General features: G+C 43.5%; 1 protein-coding gene across 2 annotated transcripts in view; it reads left to right on the forward strand.

The window, feature by feature from the left end:
• Positions 1–25,567, forward strand: part of SPATA7 (spermatogenesis associated 7) — a 408,620-nt gene that overhangs the window by 71,687 nt on the left and 311,366 nt on the right. For both annotated transcript variants that reach the window (XM_069208136.1, XM_069208137.1), the window contains exons 3-5: positions 238–312; positions 8,861–8,953; positions 21,964–22,011. In XM_069208136.1, the coding sequence (XP_069064237.1) occupies positions 238–312; positions 8,861–8,953; positions 21,964–22,011 (216 nt within the window). The remainder of the gene's footprint in view (positions 1–237; positions 313–8,860; positions 8,954–21,963; positions 22,012–25,567) is intronic.

Genomic DNA, 25,567 nt, shown 5'->3' on the forward strand with positions numbered 1-25,567 from the left:
CTGTATTGCATTTTTCTGTTTATCTCTTCAGTACACACACTTCAGATGGCCTTGTGTCGACCAGCTTTTCAAGATACCTTTTAATAGGCTAAGTGGTGTTGACTTTTTGTTTCTGACTGGAGTCAGATGGTGCAGTTATTCCAGCTTAATGTATGTTTCAACTGTGTGTCTGTCCTACTAACTTGCACTTTTTATCGTTCCTAATGTGTATTATATTTTTGTCTGTTTTTCATCAAGTGAGCAAACAACCGTCCATTCCTAGATATGGGTTGGCGAGCCCATTCAAAGGACATTTCAGTACCAAGAGCAATGGTAAGTCAGAACATTTGATGGTATTGATGTGATGTAATTTTGGATGTCAGATTCAGGAATCTGTAGTAGATACCCTGGTGTGTCCTGCTACTGGTCAGATCAGGCTATTTGCCAACACTCTGCTAAGATGCCTCTCCCGCTGCAAGTCTTTGTCGATTTTGGTCTTCCTTTCAGACCAGCCTGTTTACTTGAGGCTATGGTCATACATAATTCCTCCAAGTCACTTATGCAGCTCAACAGGCTTTCCTGCAGCACTGGCTACACTTTAGAAGTACTGCTGGGTTGCCATGGAGCGACAAACAGAAATTAATTACCATACCTATTTTTTGTGACATCCTTAGGCTTCTGTTGACCCTGAGAATTCAGTTCAGGGTTTAGTATCTATTTTTAAAGCAACCAACACAAAGTCTACATGCAAATGTTGACTCGCCCAGCAACTCGCCCAACCCAACCATTGCATCTTCAAATTACAAATGTAACCTCCCTCTTTCTTTTAAACAGGTGACTTCTGAGGCGATTTGCCCACTTCTCAACGCGTCCCTATTTGTCAAACATGTTAGCATGCTGCACAATCGGTCAAGGCATTGACTTCCAGAACTCTCACAATGTAGCCACAGTTGTGGTGTTCCTAATTGGGTTTAAAAAATTTAAACCCATTTTACAGTTACTGTTTTCCTATATGATCAGTGATCACAAAAGGATAATATTGCAGTTCGTGTTAGATATTTTCATAACGGTACGATCACATGTTCCTCTTGGCCCTATGATGTAATGATCAGAACTTCAAGAATTGCATGCATTGCAGTAGAGACTAAAATGTTGGGGCTCGAACAGAGCACTTTTCAATTGCGAAGTTTTGATATATTCCCAAATGTGTGTTTCTTTTGCTGAATTAGCAGTGCTACATTGAGAGTTAATGTTCACTGTAGTGTTTGTTGTAATGTTTTGAGTCAAACACAGATCTTAAATTATTTCTATTAAACTAACTTGAAATAGTACGCCTTGGTGATGCAATGCGAAAGTATTTAAAGTCAAACAGACCTTTTTCATATGATGATAACACATTCGGGAACAGACCAATAAGACTCTTTGGTGGTGCAACGCTCGAGTTTAAAGTAAGGTAGAGTTCTTTCAGATGGCAGTGACACCTTTAGTGAACAGGATAAATGTTGTGCTGCATTTCTTAAAGAAGCAAACATTAAACCGTGAATGCATATAATAGAAATCAATGCATATGATTCGAAGTCAAGCCTTGTAATAACCAAAAGCATCCATTTACATGCCAAAATAAGGGCAAATGCAAGTATCTAACAGAAGCTAACTCAAAAGTTATGTTATTTGAGGATGCAAAGTAGGTCTTATTATTTCAAGATTGTCTTGTGCTATGTTTTCACAGGCCCAGAGTAACTACTCTGCTTTTTTATTTGTAGAAATGGAGTAGATATGGCCATTAAAACCTGTTCTTAATAGCTAGATAAACCCTATAGTATTGTGATTTTTGCAACATTTTGAGCCTATTCAGTTGCTGTGTCACGTGAACCACATTCCTACATATCCTTGGGTTTGCTGTGTGGAACACCACAACCCCTTCAAAAAGTACTCAGAGTTTTTGACTGTCTTTCTGGAGTAATGCAGATCTTTTCTCTATCAAAATGTAATTGCCGGCGTACATGACTATATTCAACTTCAACACTTTTTTGTGTTTTTTTTTTTTTTTTTACTGGGTGGCAGCCCTTACCCCCTTTGTAGCATTATCCCACTGCAGAGCTAACAAACCTATTTGTTTTTTCTAAACAGGCCCACCAGGTTTAATATTGGAAAGTTTCTAGAGCCATAGCTTTATTGCTAGTAGGCAGACATTTATCTTCGAATTTAGGGATGGACAGTTTACTATTCTTAATGCCATTAGACATCTTAATCTCACCCTCAATCGATCAGATTTGTCCCCATCTTCTCTGTTAAGTCTTTTTTTGCAGAGGAAGAAGGCTGAGTTTCTAGACATCTTTCAGACAGCCCTAGAAGAGCTCCAATTGATATTTTCAGATAGGTATCTGGGCTCAGAAGTTCTAGAATCCATTGACAAATTATTAGGACTGCACAACTTGTCAACTCCTGCAAAGATATTAAAGTAAGGAGACTACCATGTCCAAGGAGGCTTGTCGCAAGAAGGTTAGTGGAATTCCTGATTCTACGTTCAGATGTAAATCAGATGAAGTGTTTCCGTAAAAGTAATTTCGGAGCTTTATGCACGGCAGGAACTGAAAATGCTGAGAAAAGAACGACAGACAAAAGTATGTCAAAAGCAATGAAATTAAACTGTTTTCGAGGAGCAACATGGCGTCGGTGTAGTTTGCGGGCTCGCTAATCCCGCCCACCAGGAACCAAGCACACAGCTGCCGCTGTGTCCCCGGCTGAGCGGCCGTCACCAGGATCAATGATTGCGCACCGTCTAAGGGGAACGAGGGGGTGGGAGCCCCCCTTCGGCTGCCTGGTCGCCGCCACCCGGAGGGGGAGAGACAAGGCGGCAGCGGCGCTCGGGAAGAGGACGCCGAGCGCCTCGTGGATAATTTCGAAAAGATTACCTGGGAGTCCGCAAACGTGCGCTGGAGCCCCAGGAGGTTTAGGACTTGTGGCTGTGCCGGGTGGCCGGGGCAGAGGCACCACGACATAGTGAGGGGGGTGTTGGTTGGCCGTTCCTTCACCCAGAGGAGAAGAGGGTGTGAGGAGCCCGGGCTAGTCATTTGTCCCCCAAGCTGATTACTCGTGGAAAACCTGCAGCAAACCAGGTATTAGAAAGAAGGCAAATGAAAGTTTTTTTTTTTTTTGTGTTTTTTTTTTAATGTGCATCGCAGCCAACTTGCTCCCTATTTAAAAAAAAAAAAGTAGCAAATAGGCGGAGAGTATTTGTTAAAAATGTTCTCAATATTGACATTGAGGGATTTTTTTTCAGACTGTCAATCAACCCCCCTATTTCTAATATGGATTATTTAGGTATTATCTGATACTGTCCTTTCTCACGGCTGGGGAAACGAGGAGGGGGGTCAAAGAAGGAAAAAAAAGGGGGGGGGGCATAAAAGGAGAAATAAAAGACTTGGGGGCTCCAATGTTGTTGGGCGCACAAGTTGATTCATCTTGGCACCTATATACTCCCTCACGGCTTCTGAGGAGTGTGATTAAACGAACAATATCGGATGCGCTAACGGCAGCGGCTGGAGCAATTGGACTTATTAGGCTGTTATCCCATGTGTTAAAAACAAATATGGCACCCAAAGCTACTCGGAATCCTGGAGACAAGAATGAAGGAGTTAAGACAACACGTGTCGGAAGAGATAAAGGAGAGCCAGCAGGAGTAAACATAAGCCTGACGTCAATAGCAGGCAAAGCAGTTGGGAAAAATATGCCAGGATTGGGGAAAGATGCTAAGATGAGCGACAGTACTACCCCCCCCCCCACTGGAAATCAAGGGCAAAGGCAAAAGTCAATCTACTATTACGACTTTTCTTGCAGGCGGGTCGCAAGATAGCTTCTCTGTACATATAAACCCCTCCTCTGAAAGCAATACGCTAGGTAGAGTCTACTCTCCCGAGTATTACTAGCAGGAAGTTGTGTACTGAGAACAATGAACCTTTTATTAAACCTATACAAGGCTCCGAGAACTTGTCTGAGATCGAAGATAGTAATAGGGAGACAAGAGAGAAGGAGCTCGCCCCCCCGCTTGGAACAAACAGCCCCAAACACAACAGTCTGATCAAATCGAGCAGCCGGAGCGTCCGAGTAGGGAAGGAACTGCAAGTACATCAGGACCTGCAGCGGAAAGGGAGGACCTACATAAATCTCTAGGAAGCCCTAAAAGATGGGGTAAAACAACTGGAAAAGACCCTCAACTTGTGGACTGGAGCAAAGATAGTAGTGATAAATTTTACTCTTTGACAGAAGAGTCTGATCCCAGCAACGTTGATTACAGTTTTGGTGAGTCTGAAGATAGTGAGACATCGGAGGCTGGAAATAAATCTTCAAGCAATGAGCCTACAGTGCGCCAGCTGCGCCGACAGCGGAAATCCGTTCTCGGGAGGGTTTTGAAAACTCGACATCTAGGACTTTAAAGTGGGACTATTCCGGTATTGGACTAGCAGATACTTCCACCATAAGTAACCAGGGCTCAGTTAATGGTAAAATGGAAACAGATATAGGAGCTCCTGCTGGCAATTTGTCCGCGATGGGCACTGAGGCAGGGATGCTGCAGTCAATATATAGTTCAATTAAAGAGCTGCAAACAGAGACTAGGATCGAAAGCCGGCGTGCAAGGATTGGACAAAGGACAAAGAGATTGCAGGGGTCGGTTCGTAAGGTTGCAAAATCATGCACAGAAATTGAAGCTAAGTTATGCTCAATGGAAGAAAGTATAGTGGCAGTTGAAGAGGATGTCGATACTCTCAAAGAACAGTGCGCTAGGAGAGACGAACAATTGACGGATGTAATGTGGAAAATGGAGGATTTTGAGAATAGACAGAGAAGGAACAATCTTCGATTTCTGGGTACACCGGAAGGGCTAGAAGGAAGTAATATACGGACTTATATGGTCAACCTCCTGCGTGGGGCCTTTCCGGAACTGGGGAATTGGGATTGGGAGAACGAGCTGCAGCGGGTCTATAGGTTTCCGACAACCCAGCGGGAGGGGGGCCAATGGGCAGATTCTAAATACCCCAGAGCTATCTTAGTTTATTTTGGAAATTACCTACTACAACAGGAGATATCTGTTAAAGCTCGTCCTAATACTCCACGTACGGTGGATGGGGTTACCTTCTTTACTCGCCCTGATTTCTGTCATGCCACTGTTGAGCCTCGCTATTGAGCTAACAGGATGGGCCCCTCCCTATATTGTATGTGGTGACTTCAATTTTAATGGCTCTTGGGAGGGATTACAGGATTTATTAGCGCCCACAACTAAGAAGTATCAGGGGCATAAACCTCGGGTATATAAGGCAATGGTCGCCATTCAGATAGAATTAGGACTAGTGGATGCTTGGCCGAGACTATGTAAGCCAGACCCTGGATATACTTATTATTCGGTCCCCCATGCAAAATTAGCACAACTCGATTATTTTTTTATCTCTCCTGTATTATTAAACCAGGATAGGATGGAGTCATATCCACGGGTTATATCAGATCATAACCCCTTAGTATTTGATTTGGAATTGGATGGGCTAGAACCAAAGGCTAGGAGATGGACATTTGAAAGAGGGCTCCTTAAGGACTCGGAATATTGTGAGTATATGAGCAAGTGGATAGCTGAATTCTTTGGGTTCAACCAAGGGTCAGCTCCAGTAGAGATAGTCTGGGATACCTTAAAAGCAAGAATTTGAGGTGAAACGTTGAGTTTCAGTATTAAAAGGCAGAAAAACGCCCAAGGCAGAATAAAAGACTTCCAAACGAAGCTCAGGGCACTAGAAAGACAGTTGGTTATAGCGATAGAAACTGGGGTTGATAAAAAGAGGGCTCAGGAGCTAACGCTATAGCTAAAGCAGCAATTAATGAGGCTATGGCTAAAAGAATAGTGGAAAAATATTTAGCGCAACGTTCACAAGGGTATGAGTACGGAGAAAAATCCGGGTGTTTGCTAGCAATACGGGCAAGTCAGAAAATAGCATCCGGGTCATTAGAGAGATTAAAGATTGGCAAGGACAGACAGTATCAGAAGTGGATGGAATTAAGAAGGTGTTTCATAGATGCTATACGCAACTATATAATGATACATCTGTATATCCGGAGGAAGAAATGCTGGAATTTTTACACCCCATTAAAGTTGATAAGCTATGTGAGAGTGATATTCTATACATGGGAGAACAGATAGATATCTCGGAAATTGATAAGGCAATGAGTGATCTTGCCACCGGAAAAGCCACAGGCCCTGACTTCATCCCCTTAGAGTTTTATAAAACTTTTAAAGTATTATTGCTCCCGGTAATGATAGAGCTATTTATTCAGGTACAGAATGGAGGGGTAACCCCTCCATCATGGGATATGGCCAACATAGTAATGTTTTTGAAGAAAGGGAAACCTCCATTAAACCCGGCCTCATACCGGCCGATTACATTAATCAATAGCGATGCTAAAATATATTCAAAGATACTGGCCGCTCGATTATCCCTGGTGATTAGGAAGCTAGTTTCCCCTAGACAGCATGGGTTTGTCCGAGGAAGGGATACTACCGATCATATTCGGAGAGTTCTCGCACTCTTTGATGCTACGGAATTAGCAGAGGAACCTATGGCAGTCGCATTATTAGATGCAGAGAAGGCGTTTGACCGGGTGAACTGGAATTACCTGTGGTATGTAATGGAGTATTATGGGTTAGGGAAGAAATGTATTGTAGCAGTAAGGGCTCTATATAGACTACCGGCAGTGAAAATACAACTAATGGGAGGACAATCTGAGAGTGTCCAGGTCAGGAGAAGCACTAGACAGGGATGTCCATGTTCTCCTCTCCTGTTTGCTTTATATATATAGATCCCTTGCTTAGACAGTTGGAAGAAAATAATAAGATTCCACCGATTCACAGGCAGGGATGGGATACAAAAGTCCTAGCATACGCAGACGATATAGCTATATGAACTCCCACCCCTGATTCGGCATTGAGAGAGGTTGAAAAGGTGTCGATGAAATTTGGAAGATTTTCTGGATATCTGTTAAACAGAGCTAAAACGCAGCTACTGGCTAATCAATACACAAGCACCCAGGATACCCAAAGGGTGGATCACGCAGTATATTTGGGTATAAATATTACATCAAAGTGGGAGAAATTGTTAATTTAAATCTGGATCCCATACTTGCGAAAGCCAGAAAAATATGTGCAGATGGAATAACCTACATTTGACTATTATGGGGAGGTGTAATATGGTGAAAATTATTTTCCTCCCTAAGCTGCTGTATCTGTTTCGTGCTGTACCGCTGAGCTTTACTAACCTTAGATTCAAGGAGATAGAGTGGTTATGAGATTCATCTGGGCTTATGGTAAGTGTAGAAGAGCAAGTAAATTTATGTCTCTTCCTCGAGAAAGGGGGGGGTGGTCTTTACCGAATATAAAATTATACCAAATGGCAGCAGCCTTTCAGTATATGCGCCCACTATGGGGTCCTAAGAAAGAAGGGACCGTGGAAGAGGATTGCCCTAATATATATGAGCTGCAGATAGGAGCAGCAGCCAATGGGTGCTTGGTTACATTTCATGAGCCCGGATACTTTAAGAAAACTCAATATAAGGTATTGGAAGCAGCCTATAAGTGTTGGCGGTCATGGTATAAAAAGAAAGGACTTGGCAGATAAAATTATTATACCATGATTGAGAAGAATCCATCGCTCCCCGAAATATTTAAGGATAGATGTATGGCAAGTTGGGCCTCTTTAGGTATAGTGAGGTAGGGAACTTTTTCGATAACTCTTGGGTCAAGGCGTTCGGTGATCTACAGGAGTGGTATGGTTTAGAGCGAAGGGACTTCTTTAAATACTTACAGATATGAGAGTTTCTCGCAAGGAAAACAGGGGGTGTGCAGGGATTTAGAAGTGACCAATTGTTGAATGACATCCTGGCCAACCCCAATATAGCAATCAGGTCAATTTACCCATTACTGTTGGCAGAACAGCCTGACGATTTAGAGAAGAATAAGGAGAGGTGGAGGGAGAAGCTAGTGGACGGGAGTAATAACTTTATAAGGTCACTAGAGTTGGGACACACTATCCTACTCTCCTCCTCCCTGCAAGCGCAACACTATAAGACCATGTTTGACCTGTATCATACCCCAGCTCATCTCGTCAAATGGGGGAGGCTATCAGGAACAAACTGTCCAAGATATGGAATAGACATTGTACACATGATGGCTACATGTGGGGAACTAATGATATTGACGGAGGGTATTCAATCTGTCTTGAAAGAGGTTTTGGGATATGATCTTGCTCTTACCTCCGAGATCATGGTCCTAGGGGTCGCTGGAGAGGTGGGCGGCCCACATAGAGCATTTATTTTTGTGGCCATGGCAGTGTATCGAATATGTATATCATCTGCGTGGTTGAATGCACGACCTCCGTCTTGGCAGCAATGGTTGGCTAGATTGCTGTCTGTATATGATTTGGAGATGGCATTGTATGAACGTAAGGGGAAACATGCTAGGAGGAAAGGGAAGGCAATATGGGGGTCATTCCAGGACTGGATTCTGGCTCATAATGATTAATGTTCAAATTAAAATCAGACTATTTCCCCCCAATTCAATTTCAATTTTTGGAAATTTCTCCCCGTCTGGACTAGTCGGGTTGTTCTGCTTCCCATTATTTATTTAGGGGGCACTTTTCTCCTAATGTTTATTTCTTGTTGGTTTGAATTTTTTTTATTCAATGTAAAGTGATGTAAGAGTATGTTCGCTGTATGATTCCTTTCCAAGAAAAAAAATAAAATAAATTAAACTGTTTTGTAATTGCTATTTGTAGAACTATCTTGTGTGCAGTTTTATGCAGGTTGTTTTGTGGTTTATTATAATGAAGTATGTTTGTTGTTCTAGCTTTTTGCACTGGCTCTTCTGGCCGCTTGAGTGACCAATACCGGATTCGTGACCACATGGTGTCCCACTACCGTAAAATCCTTTCAGCCAGAGGTAAAAATATATGCACGCAAAGGAGCTCTGTACCATCATATTGTTTGATCTTTGTCTTCAGAGTGCAAAGCGCAAAGCCATACATACCTAGGGAGTTCAACAAAGTCAGACTGTCCAGATTCTTCTCATTGCTTTTTTTTTTTTATACCTTTGATGTCGTTTTTTGGGTGTGATGACAGATAAGGTAGTTGATTTTTATGTTAACGGTATCGACTAGCCATTATATTAATTTTGTAGGTTAATGAGACAAACTTACCTTTACTTCAACAAAGAACTTTACACAGTGCAATAATCATTTTTATGTGCCAGTTTCACTCCAAATTCTGGTAAGAAACACAGACGCGTTTATCTTTTTTGACTTATCAGACAAGTGATCTTAGAGCCATCAGTATTTATGGATCTTGTTGCAAAACTAGAATTGATCTAACTCGGCTTCAAAGATAGAACAAGCATTTTGAATTTAACGGGTGTTGCATTTGTTCGAGTTAGAGCTATTAGCGTTGTAAAGCAAAAAAAAAAAACGCAACGCGATCGTTCTGCGTGTAAAATAAACAGATAAAGTAGTCCGGACTCCAGGCTGAAAACATCGAGCCTCGTATGTTTTTGGTACTTTACCTGTGCTGTGTAGGTGGGCTAAACACCGGAAAAGGCATGACGTATGCATGCCTTTTACAAATGTAAGCAAGCGGATTTTAAAAGGCAAGCCCACAAACCAATGTAAGTGACTGACGTGGCATGGGTGTGGTTTAAAGCCCAAAGAGAGATTACAGAATGGACGGAGCACTTTGTGTTCGACCCATAAAAAGGAAGCATTCTACTTCAAAGAGCACTCACAAGAGAGCAGCAATTGAAAATGGGTTCAGTGTCAACAAAATTAATTTCAATTGTTCATCCTGTGTTTCAGACTGAAACAATGGGTTTATTTGGCCTTACACTAATAGTTAGTAGCATATGTTTACAGTATTGGGGTATATATCATGTTACTTGAACCCAATATTGGAGGCTGCCTTCCTGCACTCCATGGTAAAACCATGTAGTATGTGATGAGTGGTCCACGTCATTGTCCTGATTGTATGTCAAGTGTTTGGAAGAGTGCATGGGTACATGTGAGGTGGGGACCAATATTGGAGACTTCAAAGACAATTGCAGCTGCATGTTTTGAGTCCTCATTTTGGAGGAGGGTGTTCATTGGTTCACCACACTAGTTTGGGTCTAATTTTTTTAATTGATAGTTGGACTGGCCAACATGCCACAGAACTCGATATAAACTTGTCTCTTCAGCATACCCAGTGTTCACCTTTTAATTGAAGAAGTTCTGCACACCCCTATAACGGGACAAGAGAATCATATACAGAATTCTCGGTTGTCTCTTTTGAGGGGAAGAAATGTACCCGTAGAACTAAAGAGAAGATATCTGCTGGTAACCTCTGCTGAAGGAGGCAGACTACCTTGAGAGCTTAAGATGTTTGCTCTGCTGGATCCTGAGTCCAGTTATGCCTATCCTGCTGTGAGGCATTTTGAGATGCTGAGTCAGACCAAGACCTGAAGTGCTTTACCACTGTTCAGACTGATATTAAGAAACTTATGAATTTGAGATGCGTGCTCAAGAAGTATGGTATTGCAGACTAAAGTGTGACACCAGTGTAGCACCCGAAGGTGGCCTGCCATTCTTGAGATCCCCTGAACATGGAGTATACTGCACCCTTCAGCAAGTGACCAAATTTGCAGGCGTCAGACCAGAATGTTTGACCTCTCGCAGCACTTTGAGTAGTGGTCCATTATCACTATGTAGCCCAGCACCTGTCCTGTGTTGCAGACTACAGTCCAGCAACCCACTGTGATAATCAAAAGCACCCAGAAAATAAGTTGTGTTCCACTAGCACCTCAGCCATCCTCTCTGAGACCAGCGGGGCATCACAAGACAGAACAACCATCTAGCACCTGATTTGGTAGAAAATAAAAACTTTAAAAAGGGCTCATCACCTGCGAAGGCCCTTTAAAATTATCATGACTTAACATATACCTCTGTGTTTGCACCCTCTGTGGCTGCACAACTCTCGATGACCCGAAATCCCCTGCAGATACACTTGTAAAAGATTGCACAAAGAATAATAAATATTCACAGGAAACAATTCCTCTAACAGACGCTAGACATGGCGATTTCTGATAGATAGAACTACCCGTGGACTCCTCACATTATGAATTCTCCCCATGCGCCAGCATTCAACAGAATTTTTTTCTTCCCAGCTCTCTACTTCACCGAGGAGTCACAATTGCCAGACTCACATGCGACTCCGTCTGACTTCATCGTGGCAATAAGAAGTCCTTGTCGGTGTACTGACGTCAGTTCCCTTTTTTCCGTGCCTTCGAAGCATAACGTTTTTTTCCTAGCTTTTGGGAGTTACTGTCACCGAAGGTGTTAATTGTAGGGTACAATGTCTCCTCCTCGAAAATCCAGATTCAAGCCTTGTCTGGATTGCGGGGGACGCATGTCGGTGATGGATCCTCACAATGACTGCCTGTGGTGCTTGAGTTCTGAGCACGATGTGGAGGAGTGTGGTTCATGCCAGAGGATGAACCCAAAGGTGCTCAAGGAACAGGAAGCCAAACTTTTTTTGGCCAACGCGAAGGAAAAGCAGAAGCATAGGAGTCATCGTAGGTCTTCTTCTGAAAAATCCTCGAGGTCACACAAGAAACGTCGTCGGCATGATTCCCGGCGTCATTCGGATAGAGTTCGGTCCCGATCGAGGTCTCCATCAAGTCGCCATTGTGCGACGTGGGAGATTAGTCCTCAATTTCATTAGTCTTCAATTCTGTGGCCCCTGGTGGTGCACCGGCTGGTCCCACAGGTCCATTGGCCTTTTCAATAGGCGCTTCGGCTCCATATAGACTGGTGCAGTTTATGCCCTTTTGCCCTGCGGAAGGTGTTGATCCAGCGCCGGCGCCAATACCGTTGGTGTCGCCCGGAGCACCTTTGCTCATTCTACGCCGATGAAGCGGGCCCAGGTGTCCTCGGCGCTGATGGATTCGGCTCTGGCATCCGATGGAGCGTAGGTATGTCTCCTGGTCCACGTCAGCCAAGATCTTCGACGTCGGTGGGTTCCATGTCTACACCGAGAATAGAGGCCAGGTTAAGGTCAAGGAGAAAGGCTCTCAGACCTTTAGAGGAGCAAGAGTATCAGAGGCAACTCCTGGAGGAAAGAGAAATTGCTGAAACCCCTGGGGACTATCAGGGTTTGGACTCTGCAAATGGTCTAGATACTTCCCCTGAGTGGGATCTAGCCTCTCCTGGGGAGTTTACAGAGGAGGCAGCCTCTTTTCATTCTGTGGTAAGGAAGGCAGCAGATTTTCTGGACCTCCCACTACCATCTGCAGAGGGTAAGACAAATATCTTAACTGAGGTCCTCCATCCTGCCTCAGAGCCACTTTTACCTTTTAATGATGCTCTTACGGAGCCTATTCTGGAAGTTTGGAAGAAGCCTGTGACTTCGTCTGCTGTTAGCAGATCGGTTGCAAGGAGGTATAGAGTGGCTCTGGGGGACCCGGGTTTCCTGTTGAAACATCCAACTCCGGAGAATTTGGTGTTACAGGCTTCATGCTTGTATCATTTGGCTCCTGGTTCCTTACCTGGCACGCCTTCAGACCGGGAATCCAAGAGGATGGAGCAATCTGCCAAAAATACCTTTTCTTCATGTAGCATGGCCTTCAAATCTGCCAATGCGACTTGTGTTTTGGGCAGATACATACATGCTGTGATGGACGCGTCCAAGGCTGTGCTGCTGGATCTGCCTTTGGAGATGCAGGGACTCCTGTTGGATTCTCAGGCTGCAGCTATACAGGTTATACAGTCGGGACTGGACACTACAGATTCTGTGGCCAGAGCAATGGGCACTTCCATTGTCACCAGAAGACATGCGTGGTTGAGGTCTTCTGGGTTCCCGACCCTCTTGGACCTGCCTTTTGATGGGGACAAATTGTTTGGGGCTAAAGCTGACTCTGCATTAGAGCGCTTTAAGGAGAGTAGGGCTACTGCCAAGTCCTTGGGCCTGCAGGCTTCCACTGCCACCCCATTCAGATCCTTTAGGAGGTTTAGGGGGTTCAGGCAAGGAGCTTCCTTCGTGGGAGACCCCAGCCGGTAGGCCAGCAACCTTCAAGTCTACCCTATAGATCCTATAGAGTTAGAACAAGAGGGGCGACCCAGCAGCACCCTGCCTGTTCCTCTTCCTCCGGGGGATGCAGCAAGGAAAGCAGCCTTAATTCTCCGCCGATTGTGTCTCATGTTTCTCCTGTAGGGGGGAGGTTATTTCATTTTTCCGCAGGTGGGAGTTAATCACATTAGACTCCTGGGGCCTCCAATATTGAAGGGAAGGGTTATGCCCGTCCTTTTCGGGAGTTTTCCCCCTCCCTCTCCTACCCACCCATCCTTTTGCACAGAAGATCATCTCCTGTTGTTACAGCAGGAAGTTCTAGTCCTTTTATCAAAAGGTGCAGTGGAGTTGGTTCCAGAGCAGGAAAGGGGTCAGGGTTGTTATTCAAGATATTTCCTGATTCCCAAGAACAATGGTCGTTTGAGGCCTATCCTGAACCTGAGGGTTTTGAATTGGTTCCTCAAACAGGAGAAATTCAAAATGCTGACTCTAGCGCAGGTGCTTCAGGCGTTGAACAAAGAGGATTTTTATGGTGTCGGTCGACTTACAGGATGCTTACTTTCATATCCCTATTCTGAAGTCACACAGGAAGTATCTCCGGTTTGTGGTGGGGTCGCAGCACCACCAGTTTGCAGTCCTTCCGTTTGGTCTTACTTCCGCACCTCGAGTCTTCACAAAGGTGATGGCGGTGGTTGCAGCAAGTCTCAGGAGGAAGGGAATAGCGGTATTCCCTTACCTGGACGATTGGTTTACCAAAGCCAAATCTCCAGAGCTCGTGTTGCTTCACCTGCGGATGACAACACAGTTGTTGTTCGATCTGGGCTTTTCAATAAATGTGCCCAAATCTTACCTGAGCCCTCTCAGTGCCTCCTGTTCATAAGGGCAGTACTGGACACAACTTTGGATCGGGCCTTTCCTCCGCCTCAGCGGATTCGGGACATTCAGGCGTTGATTCCAATGTTTCGAAATGGAGCGGTTGTTACAGTCCTCAAGGTCCTACGTCTGCTCTGTCTGTTCGCTTCTTGCATGTTGTTGGTCACTCATGCACGCTGGCATATGAGGGCTCTTCAGTGGTGCCTCTGCAGGCAGTGCTTTCAGCACAAAGAGGATCTCCGAGTCAATACCGATCTCCAGAGACACTGCAGCGGACCTGTAGTGGTGGGCTGTGGACGGCAACCTTTCCCAAGGAAGGCCGTATTCACTACCGCCTCCAGTGGCCACGGTTATAACGGATGCCTCCACTCTGGGGTGGGGAGCTCATCTGGGGACCTGGAGGTCAAAGGTCATTGGTCTCCAGTGGAACAGATGTTTTATATCAATCTGTTGGAATTGCGGGCGATGTCTGGCTCTCGAGGTCTTCCTCCCTTCCCTTACCTTCACGGTCAGTCGGTCCAGGTCCTGACCGACAACACTACCGTGATGTGGTATATAAACAAGCAGGGAGAAGTAGGGTTGTGCCTTCTCTGCAAAGAGGCTCTGCGGCTCTGGTCCTGGGTTCAGGACCATCAAATTTGCTTGGTAGCAAACCATCTGGCTGAAGTTCTGAACGTGCGCGCGGACAGTCTCAGTCGGCAGTTCTTGGCCAATCAAGAGTGGCGGCTCCATCCAGACCTGATCCATTACATCTTCCAGATGAGGGGGTTTCCTCAGGTTGAACTGTTTGCCACTCGGGAGAACGCGCACTGCCTGTCGTTTTACAGCCTCCAGTGTCCGGTGCAAGTAGCGTTGGGGGATGCGTTTCAGATGTCCTGGAACGGCCAGTTGCTTTACGCGTTTCCTTCCATACCCTTGATTCCTCAGGATTTGAGGAAGATTCGCCAACACCAGGCCCAAGTCATCTTAATAGCTCTGGATTGGCCGAGAAGGGTGTGGTACACAGATCTTCTCCAGCTTTCACTGTTCCTTCCGCTCCGTCTCCCTCACAGGGCAGACCTCCTCTCGCAGTCGCAAGGGCAGGTTTTACACCCCCACCTCCAGAGCTTGCACCTTCATGCCTGGAGATTCAATGGGGCAATCTGAGTTCCTTTTCTCTCCCGCCAGAAGTGGTGGACGTTATTTTATCGGCCAGGCGACACTCCACCAAGTCTATCTATGCTGACAGATGGGCAAAGTTTGTTGACTGGTGTGGAGAGAAGCAAATTGATCCTGTACGACCCCATTTGTCAGATATCTTATTATTTGCATTGTCCTTATTGCAAAAGGGTTGTGCAGTTGCAACTAACAAGGGCTATTTATCAGCACTGTCGGCCTTTCTGTGCCTTCCTGACCAACCTTCCTTGTTTAAGTCCCCTATAATTGTAAGGTTTTAAAAGGACTAACTAATAGGTTTCCTCCCACTCCTTTTGTTATGCCTCCAGTGGGAGTTGAATTTGGTTCTCACTTTTCTGATGGGTTCACCTTTTGAACCTTTGCATTCTTGCCCATTAAGGTTTTTGGTTTTAAAGACCAGTGTTCCTCACAGCCATCATGTCTGCTAGGCGTGCGAGTGAGCTTCAGGCTCTTAGTGTAAAACCCCCTTTCACATCCTTTCATGCAGACAAGGTGGTGTCGAGAACCAGGGCTGCTTTCCTACCAAAGGTAGTTACTCCCTTTCATATGGGGCAATCCATCACACTCTCGTCCTTTTACTCTCCTCCCCATCCATCGAAAGAGGAGGAGAGACTGCATCGGCTTGACCCAAAGAGGGCTTTAAGCTTTTATATTGAAAGGACCAGAAAATTTCGAGGGGACGATCAACTCTTCATTGGCTATGTTGGGCAGAGGAAAGGCAAGGCCGTCCATAAAAGAACGCTGCCCAGGTGGGTCATTCTTTGTATTAAAATCTGTTATTCTTTGGCAAAGAAGGATCCTCCTGTTGTAATAGGACCCATTCCACCGGGGCTAAGTCTGCCACTTCAGCCTTGGCTAGGGGTGTTCCAGTGGCTGACATTTGTAAGGCCGAAACTTGGGCTTCCCTCCACACTTCCTTTCTTGGTTATGTGGGATCTATTTAATAAAGGGTCCCGAAGAAAACCATTGACCCACTATTCGGCGCAAATAGGCTGAAACATGTTGACTAGTCCAGTTGGTGTGAAGGGCAAGTAATTTGTTCCAATCATAACCACAGTTTTTATTCTTACCTTATTCCAGTCATAATACATCAAAACTTTGTCTTGCATAAAGGTAATTTTAAGTTACTTTTGTCATTTTCACTGCACTTTCTCACAGATCCCAACAAATCTCCATGACCAATGGTGACAGTCCCTCCTGGTTAGAGGTACGAACATAAGGCCAAATGATTATGCTATCAGCCTTCAGTACACCAAAAGGAGAATATAATTGGTAGAAAATGGCTCCCAAGGGTCTTAAATATCATCTTGGGAGAACCCTGGTGATCTATATGGAGAGGCTCCATTCTTGTTGATGTCTAAGGTAGTTGTATGGAAACCAAGAGGAAGCTTTGTTTTGCTTCTGCCCCCCCCCCCCCCTGTAATAAAGATGAATTCCAAATAGATGTGAAGTAGGTTCTTTTATTTGAAGTACCTTATCCACGATCCAGCAAAGCAGCCTTCCATCAACCGGTCCCTTCACTCTCCTAGAATCCCCTCGTCCCAACACTCCATCTGACATCAGGTATGACATCAGTCCCATGCACAGCATTCCTACAGCATACCTTTCACTATCAAACTACCACACACCTTCCCCCTGAAGAAAAAAACAATAAATATATAAAAGAAAATAATACTTAAACCCAGACATAACAAACTAGATAAAATAGTAAATATAAGAAATTCACTGCAAACTGATATATAAACTCATGAAAATTTCTTTGAAATCACCACACGATTGAGATTCCATACTCTTCCATCTTTGACTTTCACAGCATTTCCGAACAACTTAACAACTTCAAAAGGACCTAAATATTTGCTTCCACTTTTATACAGCATTGGTTGTTTAACTAAAACTTTATCCCCAACTTTTACATCAATTACACATGTGTTTTTCTTATTATCATATCCTAGTACTCTTTTCTTCTTTGAACACATTTCTTTTCTTGTTCATTCTTCTCTCTCACGTCTCTCCAGAACACACCCTCATTTTTCCCATAACTTACCCACGCAGGTGCTAACAAAGTGTTAGCTCTGCGTCCTTTAAACAATTCAAACGGAACTTTACCTGTGGTACTGTGAGGCGTCAACCTGTATGCATGTAAAAAATTCTTAAGACCTTCCTTCCAATTTCTATTTGCCGCAATCTCCAATTGTATACACTCCTTCACACTTTTATTGAACCTCTCCACAGTGCCATTTCCCTGAGGATGATATAACGAACACTTTTTGTGTTCTATTCCCCTTTCCTTAAGATATTTTTCCATCTCTCTTGACACAAGTTGAGGACCATTATCAGTGACAATGGCATTAGGATACCCTGCACGACCAAAGATCTCACTCAAAAAGTCCAAAATTCTGAGTCTCCATACTGCAACTAATACACATCTCCGCCCACCTAGAAAATTGATCAATTAACACTAAAATATAACTGCACCCACCTCTCGCATGAATGGGTCCAACCACATCTACAGCTACAACATCCCAGGGCTTGTGCGACACTTTCCCTAAGACCCATAGGTGGTACTCTTACTTTGTAAACTTTGTCACTGTTGCAACAATCTATACAGTTTCTGATTTTCCTTTCAATCATGATGTCCATACCAGGCCACCAATAATTGAGGCGAATTCTCGCTTTCGTTTTGCTCATCCCTTGGTGTCCTTCATGTCCCAACTCCATTATTCTCTCCCTCAAAATTGCTGGAACTACCAATCTTGAGCCACGCAAAAGTACACCTCCCTCCACCGACAGTTCATCTTTTATCTTCCAATAACTTTCTAACTCCCCCTTACGCTTCATATTCATGTTCCAACCATTACAGAGACTACTGCATACCCACTGTAACACAGAGTCTTCTTCCATCGCCTTTACCCACTCTTCTCGTCCTACAATTCCTTCCGTTATACTACATACACTAACATCATCCTCCATGACTCTACTTTCATTCTCTTCTGTTACTGTACAGAGTCTAGACAAGCAATCCGCCATCCTGTTGGTAGACCCTGGAACATAACATACCTCAAAATCTTGCAAACTAACAACCCACCTACTAATTCTGCTGGATATGGTGTCAAGACCTTTGTTCACGAACACTTCCACTAAAGGTTTATGATCGGTGAAAACCTGAAAACTCTTTCCCCATACAAAATTCCTCAGTTTGTTAATTGCCCAATGAACACTCAAAGACTCCTTCTCAATAGTGGAGTAGTTGACTTCAGCCCCTCGCAAAGTTCTTGAACAATATACAATAGGTTCGAGCACACCCTTTTCTGCTTCTTGCAATAGAACAGCACCAAGACCCTTCATACTTGCATCTGTCATTACAACACACTCTCTTCCTGGATCAAATGATTTCAAACTCTCAACACTCGATAACTCTCTCTTTAAACTTTCAAATTCTTCCTTACAAACATCATCCCACACAAACTCACAACCCTTCTTTAGCAATTTACGCATGTGCATTGTTTTAGATGCTAAATTTGGCAAAAATTTGGCATGGAATTCTACCATACCAAGGAATGACAAAAGTTCTTCTTTTTTTTCCGGATCACGCAACTTCAAAATATTTTCCACTAGATCTTCCTTTGGATACACTCCATCTGAGGTTATTTTGTGGCCCAAATAGTCAATTTCAGTTCTACAGAAGGAGCATTTCTTAAGTTTTAGGGTCAAACCATGCTTCCTCAAAATTGTAAGAACCTTCCTGACTCTCAACTCATGTTCTGCTTCCGTCTGCCCATGAATCAAAATGTCATCCTGGAAAAACTTAACTCCAGGTTCAGACCCAAACAAATTATGCATGACTCTTTGAAATACTGCCGCAGCGGAAACCAAACCAAACGGCATCCTTATAAATCTGTAGGTTCCGAAAGGTGTGATGAAGGTTGTATAATTTTTCTAGTCTTCATGCAACTTGACCTGATGATAGGCCGACGTCAAATCAAGCTTACTGAAAAACTTTGACCCATGCAGTAACGTGACCATTTCAGTTATATTCGGCAAAGGAAATTGGTCACTTACAACACATTTGTTCAGATTCCTCAAATCCACACATAATCTGATCTCTCCTGTCTGTTTGCGCGCCACTACTATTGGAGAAACCCATTCAGAAGCTTCCACTGGTTCAATTATTTCTTCTTCACACAGCCTTTTTATTTCATTCTCCACATCTTGTTTCATAGAGATGGGAATCTGTCTCACTTTTGCTACAACAGGGATTGATCCTTCCTTTACTCTTATGCGATGAACATAGTGCTTTAAACAACCCAGTTTATCATTGAACACATCACTGTATTCTTTTATAAATTTAGGAGGATCCAAATTGTCTAAAGAAACTGTGCAGATATTCCTGAGATTATCAATGAAATCATCTTTGATCATGACCGGAGTAGAAGAATTAGCATCCAAAATGATATTTAGATCTCTTTGATGGGGCCAACTCAGGACACTATCTCCTTTGACTGGGACATAGATTTTCCCATGAATTGTGTTTGTTTTGAATGTAATGTCCGATTCAAAATACCCTCTCAAATCAATACTTTGTCCCCCATAGGCACCCGGAATAACATCGGGTTCTTTTAGGTTAACTTTTTGACTGATTAGTTCATCAAAAACTTCACTTGATAACAGTGTCAACCAAGCCCCTGAATCAAACAGTACTTCACTGCTTATTCCTAAAATTGTAACCACATCTTTAGGATAGTTTTTCTTCTGAGTATTAGTAGTAGAAACAGATAGGATGCAATCTTCCACAACCTTTACTGCCAATTGGTTTTTTGATGACTTACAACATTTGGCAAAATGTCCTTTTTTGTTGCATAGCCTACAAGTCATATTAATTGCTGGGCATTTCTTATATGATGCATAATGTCCATTGTTGCCACAACGATAGCACTTCATGTCCCTGAACCTAGACCACGGTTCTTGTACAATGACTTTCTCCTCTCCTTTCACACCATCTACTTCTTTCATGTGATTCTCTTTTCTTGCAGTGATTTTGTTAATCGCACAGCTTCTGCCTTTTTCCAATTCTTCAACACACGCTAGTGTGTGCTCCACTCTTTTAGCTAGAACGATTACTTCATGAAGAGGTGGGTCATCCTTGCTCCACAATTCCTGTCTTACTTTGTCGCTCAAACATCTTAACATGAACTGGTCTCTGATACGTTCCTCAACTGATGCTCCAAATTTGCACGTAGATGCTAACTTCCTTAACGCCGTTATATATTCCTCAATTGTCTCTCCTGGCCTTTGTTATCTCATCCCAAAGTGATATCTTTCTAAGATTGTGCTAACTTTTGGTAGAAAGTGTAGATCTAATTTTTTTAAACACAAGTCAAATTCATTTAAATCGGTTCCTTCATCGCCAGTATCTGGTAGAGTCTCGAAAATTTCCTGACCCTCACATCCTAAACTATGCATCAGGATTGCCGTCTTTCTTTCGTTTGATAAATTTGTGCCACACACCCTAGAATAATGAAGGAAAGTTTTCTTCCATTTGGACCACTTGATAGGCGGTTCCCCTGGCACCGTTAGGAAAAATGGTGGAGGTGAAATATTCTGCATATTTGGTATGTAAATATGTAAATATGTAAATATTTTTTTTATTTTTTTATTTTATTTTGTATTTCTACACATCTTTATGTAGTTGGAAAACTTCTGGTTTATTTTCTAATGGAACTTGCCCTTGTTTCATGGTTAAGATCACTCTTAGAAGAGGAAACTGTAAATGTCACCGGTGAAGAAAAGGTAAGAATAATATTCTTGTAAATCGTTTACAGAATGAGCCAAATCTGTAATCTGTACACTTAGGTAATGTGCAAAATGTTTACTCTGCTCGTGGTATTATGAAAATGCAGCATTATATTAACGTTGCCGGATTTTCAAAATGCGGTGCGCAATATGGTGCGCGATCGATAATTTTTGTATATTCTGCACGCCCGCAGTCACGTTCTTAACAGGGATCAAAGTAGAAACTTGACAAAGAACGTAATCCTTCCACGCTGCCTGTGCACGAGATTGCTTTATTAGCGCGTGTTACTTGAACAATGCTCGCGCTGTGCTGCACGCGCATGGAATGTTTTCTTTTCTTCTTTTCTTTTCAAAATTAAACAGCACTGTTTGCGCTTTTGAAAATAAATTATGTACATAAAAACAAACGGATGCCAGAGAACACGAAGAAAAATTATAATGCTCACCACTGTGACAGTTAGCAGGATAGTTTGTAAAATGAAAACGAGGAAGCTATTCAACATAGATGACGTATGATGTGTAGATAAAAAGGTTTTCATTAATCCAGGTGTTAAGGTACTCCAGAAAATGTCGTCCAGCTCGTCGCCAAATGTAATAAAGATGAATTCCAAATAGATGTGAAGTAGGTTCTTTTATTTGAAGTACCTTATCCACGATCCAGCAAAGCAGCCTTCCATCAACCGGTCCCTTCACTCTCCTAGAATCCCCTCGTCCCAACACTCCATCTGACATCAGGTATGACATCAGTCCCATGCACAGCATTCCTACAGCATACCTTTCACTATCAAACTACCACACCCCCCCCTCTTGATCTGGTGGAGTTTGTAAATTAGCCAAACATTCTTAAATTATGACATATCCTAATTTATGAGTATGTGTATGGCTTTGTGTCTATGCCCAGTTTATTAACAATGGTAATCTGGCTGTATTATTTATCAAGCTACATTTCTGTTAATTTGGCAAACTGCCATTCAAAGTGAGCTGACTTAGTATCAATAACGGTTCTTGTTTTTATTTATTTAGCTGCTGTGGACTGTTCAGTTCCCAAGAGTATGACCACGAGCATTAAATGTAAGCAACTTCTCATAAAATGTTTTTTATCTGTTAATTTTTCTTTGAAAACAACTCACAATTTTGTCTTTCTAACATACTGCCTATTAGAGGGCACTGTTGGTAATAGGCTATTGTGTGGCCAGCACAAGTAATAGTTCCTCAGTTGTCCTCAGTGGGAGCCGAACATCCCATTGTAGCGCTTGGCTCTCACAGGATGATAGCAAGGCAGAGCAGTTGAAGGCCTACTCAAGGGATGTGGTGGGGGCTAGTAATCACTGACACTCAATAATAACACTCAAAAATGATTGTCTAGTCAGTACTTTTTCTTTAGAAAAAGAAGTACATTTATTATGCTCACAATACTAAATATTATGCAGTAATTTACAACTACACATTGGTGAATAAAACATACCATAGATGATATTGTGTGGTCACTAGTGACCCCCCGCCTCCCCCCACCAGAGGGTTCACTCTAACTTATCAGGTGAGTTTCAACAGTCACTGTGTAATAACCATATTAGTCTGGCATAAATCATTGGCATAGGTGTGATAAGGATGTATCAATAAAACTTATGTAATCATCCTGAAAACCCAATAAAACCTTTATCAGGAAGTAACTCAGTTTTTGTGCATTCTTTCATGGACTGGACATTAGACTGGACATTAGACTGTCATGATTCGAAAAATCCCAAAAGGGCATCCCAGTAAACTAGCATGGTGATAAACTATTATAGTGTACCTATACAATCAGCCCTTAGAGGGTTTAACCACATGAAAACAGCTGGATAAAAATAATTCCAGTGCACCTATACAATCAGCCACTAGTGGGCATAACCACATGAACAGTACATGACACATTTGTAGGCCTTCCAGAATATTATCATATACAAGGCCCTTAGGGAGTGAACTACTCCTGGCTGTAGAACAAAAGCTGTAGTCATGAGAGAGCTTTGAAACTCCTTGACCCATGGGAATGGGAATGGTAATGGTTTTGGGGTTCCACCCAACTTAGGGTGGAGTCCTAGAATATGACATAAGGAGAAAGAGCACATCACACTGGACAATTTGGTGGTGGTCCCTCTTCCTAGGACCGCCACACGCTGAGATATGGATGAAAATGGAAGTAAAGTAAAAGACACCACAAAGCATTATTCGGCAAGTCTCCATCAGTAAATATCATAGTATTGGCTCTCCCGCTGAGCCGGGGAGAGGAGCGTTGATTTTATTTTGGTTGTTCTCCTTCCTGAGTGGTTTCGCACAGTATTTCTCTTTTAACTGGGGGGAGGTGGGGTGTGTGTAAGTGGAGTGTCTGGTCCCACTCTGGCACCCCAGAGCTTGCTATTGTGGCGGGGCAGCATAGGTAGCTCAACCCCTGGCTGCCCTTGTCTGTTCCCTGGTTTGGCAGCCCTATTGTGTGCTACCAAAGGAGCCAGCCGAGCTTCTGTGTGTCTGCCCACTCCAGCGGGCAGATGTGAGTTGTAGAGGCTGCCTCCCGTGGCATCCCAGAGCCCAGGGATCGGATCCTAGGCCCTTCCTGGCTTAGTGGGGAAGCATGATGGCACTTCCCTGCATTCTTGAGATTCTGGGGGTCCAGGGAGGGGGTTCTGGTCTGCTTTGTCATAAATCTGCGTGGGGGATGGAGTCCCTGGATGAGATAGGAACAAGAGGAGAGGATCCCACGCACGCCGTCTCCCCCATGAGGGTAAATCCAACTTGCTTGTGTCATTCTTTGGGCCCTGGTCCACCTCGGTGGAAATTATTTACCAAGCAGCAGAGCCCCATGTGATTCGAGGCTGGAAAGTAGGTCAAAAGTCACCAAACTCTAAAATGCCATAACTCTGGCCCATTGGGCCGATCAGGACAATTCTAGGCTCATTTTACTCCTGTCGGTGAACTCTATCCATCAGGGGCAGTAACCTTCCTCACCTCCAAAGCAATGCAGACCTCCAAAAGCTGGTCCTCCTGGCTCACTGCGCTAGAGCCGTCTGGTGGGTTGGCTCCAGTTGTCTGGGCACTCTCCTTTGTTCACTGGACTTGGGCATTGCAGAGTGACAAAAGGCCTGGGCTCTGATCTTGAACTGAGCCAGGAAAACATGAAAACCCTTGACTGACCTGCAAGATGTAGTAAACATGTTGTAAGTTACAGATTTGGTTTTCTCGCATGTTACACTCCAATTCAAGATGTCAGAGGTCTTTGTAGGCCAAGGGGAAGGGAAACTACATTCTAAGGCAGTTCCCTCCCTATGTCTATAATGGAGTGTCACTATAGATACAACAGTAAGACACGCTGGCTTTCCCTAATAGTGTACGCTATCCTCAGGTGAATATGTATCCCTGCAGAGTCCCCATTGCTCCAAGCTGTTACAGGTCTGCACATGACAGTTGTCTCCTACGCCAGCCCGCACACAAGTGCACACGTGTTCACATGTAACTAGCTAAGTGCCTCATACACTCGCTGCATCGTGGCGGCCTTAGTTTAAAAGAGAGACACTGGCGGTAAACATGCGCAGTCCGTTTACCATATGATTGCCATGGGTGAGAAACCGTTAGGGAGGAACACCCACAGTAAAATGTCCAAAAAAACGGGCAATCAGAAAAGCACAAATAAAATCTGGGCGTACTGCTGGGGCACATCCCATTGCAATAGGCACTCATTTCACAAACTGTTTAGATGTGGGAATTGTAGTCAAGTCTAAGGACTCTTACAAGGAAAGGATGGGGTGGCTCCCCCTTGGAACAATGTAGTATTTTACAAGCATTAGCAGATTGACCAACATGCCTGTTGTCGGACTTTAAGGTAATTTCTCTTATTCCAGGTACTGAGTCATAATCCTATTTAAAGGAAATGTGAATCTGCTTGAAGCCAATTGAAAAAAGGTTACGTAAATCATTTTCAGAGTGGGCTGTCCAAATCTTTGTTCTCCATGTCCAAGATGCTACTGCCACTCTAGCAGTTCAAACAGATAAAGATACAGCTCAAATTGGGGGAGTTGTTATTCAGTTCTAAGATATCACTTGTGGTGCTTGTTACCTTCTTGCTTCTCACACGGACCTGCTACCGAGCCTTCAAAACACAACCGGAAACCCATTGTAACAACCCTCTTTCACTGACAAAACCCCTAGTGACCATCTGTTCATCAGTTGGTCTAAGGGCAAAGAGGTTAAAGCACAAAGCTGTACAACATCATGGTATAGAATGCTTGGCTAATAGTTCTATTATTGCTGACTGTCTTCAAGTTTTAAATCTAAAATATGCTAACCTGAATTCTATGTAAACAGTCAATACCAAACTCACCAGCATGCAAGCTGTACAGTGGTGTATATACTACAAGTGCCACCTTGTTCTTCATACGAAACTCACTATTAATCAGAACTGAATGTGGGACATGCCACTCTTTAATCAGCAAAAAAGCTTGATCATAAATGCATTTGGGTTTTCTACTTCTGACAATTATTTATAGCATCTAGTCTAATGTGCTGCATAGATTGTGTTCTTGAAGGTAAGGAATAGGGACTAATAACTCTGTTTCAGTGTGCAAAACTAATCACTCACAAAGCATTTTGATCAGCTATC

Source organism: Pleurodeles waltl, chromosome 9, assembly GCF_031143425.1.
Source record: "Pleurodeles waltl isolate 20211129_DDA chromosome 9, aPleWal1.hap1.20221129, whole genome shotgun sequence".
NCBI classification, from domain to species: domain Eukaryota; kingdom Metazoa; phylum Chordata; class Amphibia; order Caudata; family Salamandridae; genus Pleurodeles; species Pleurodeles waltl.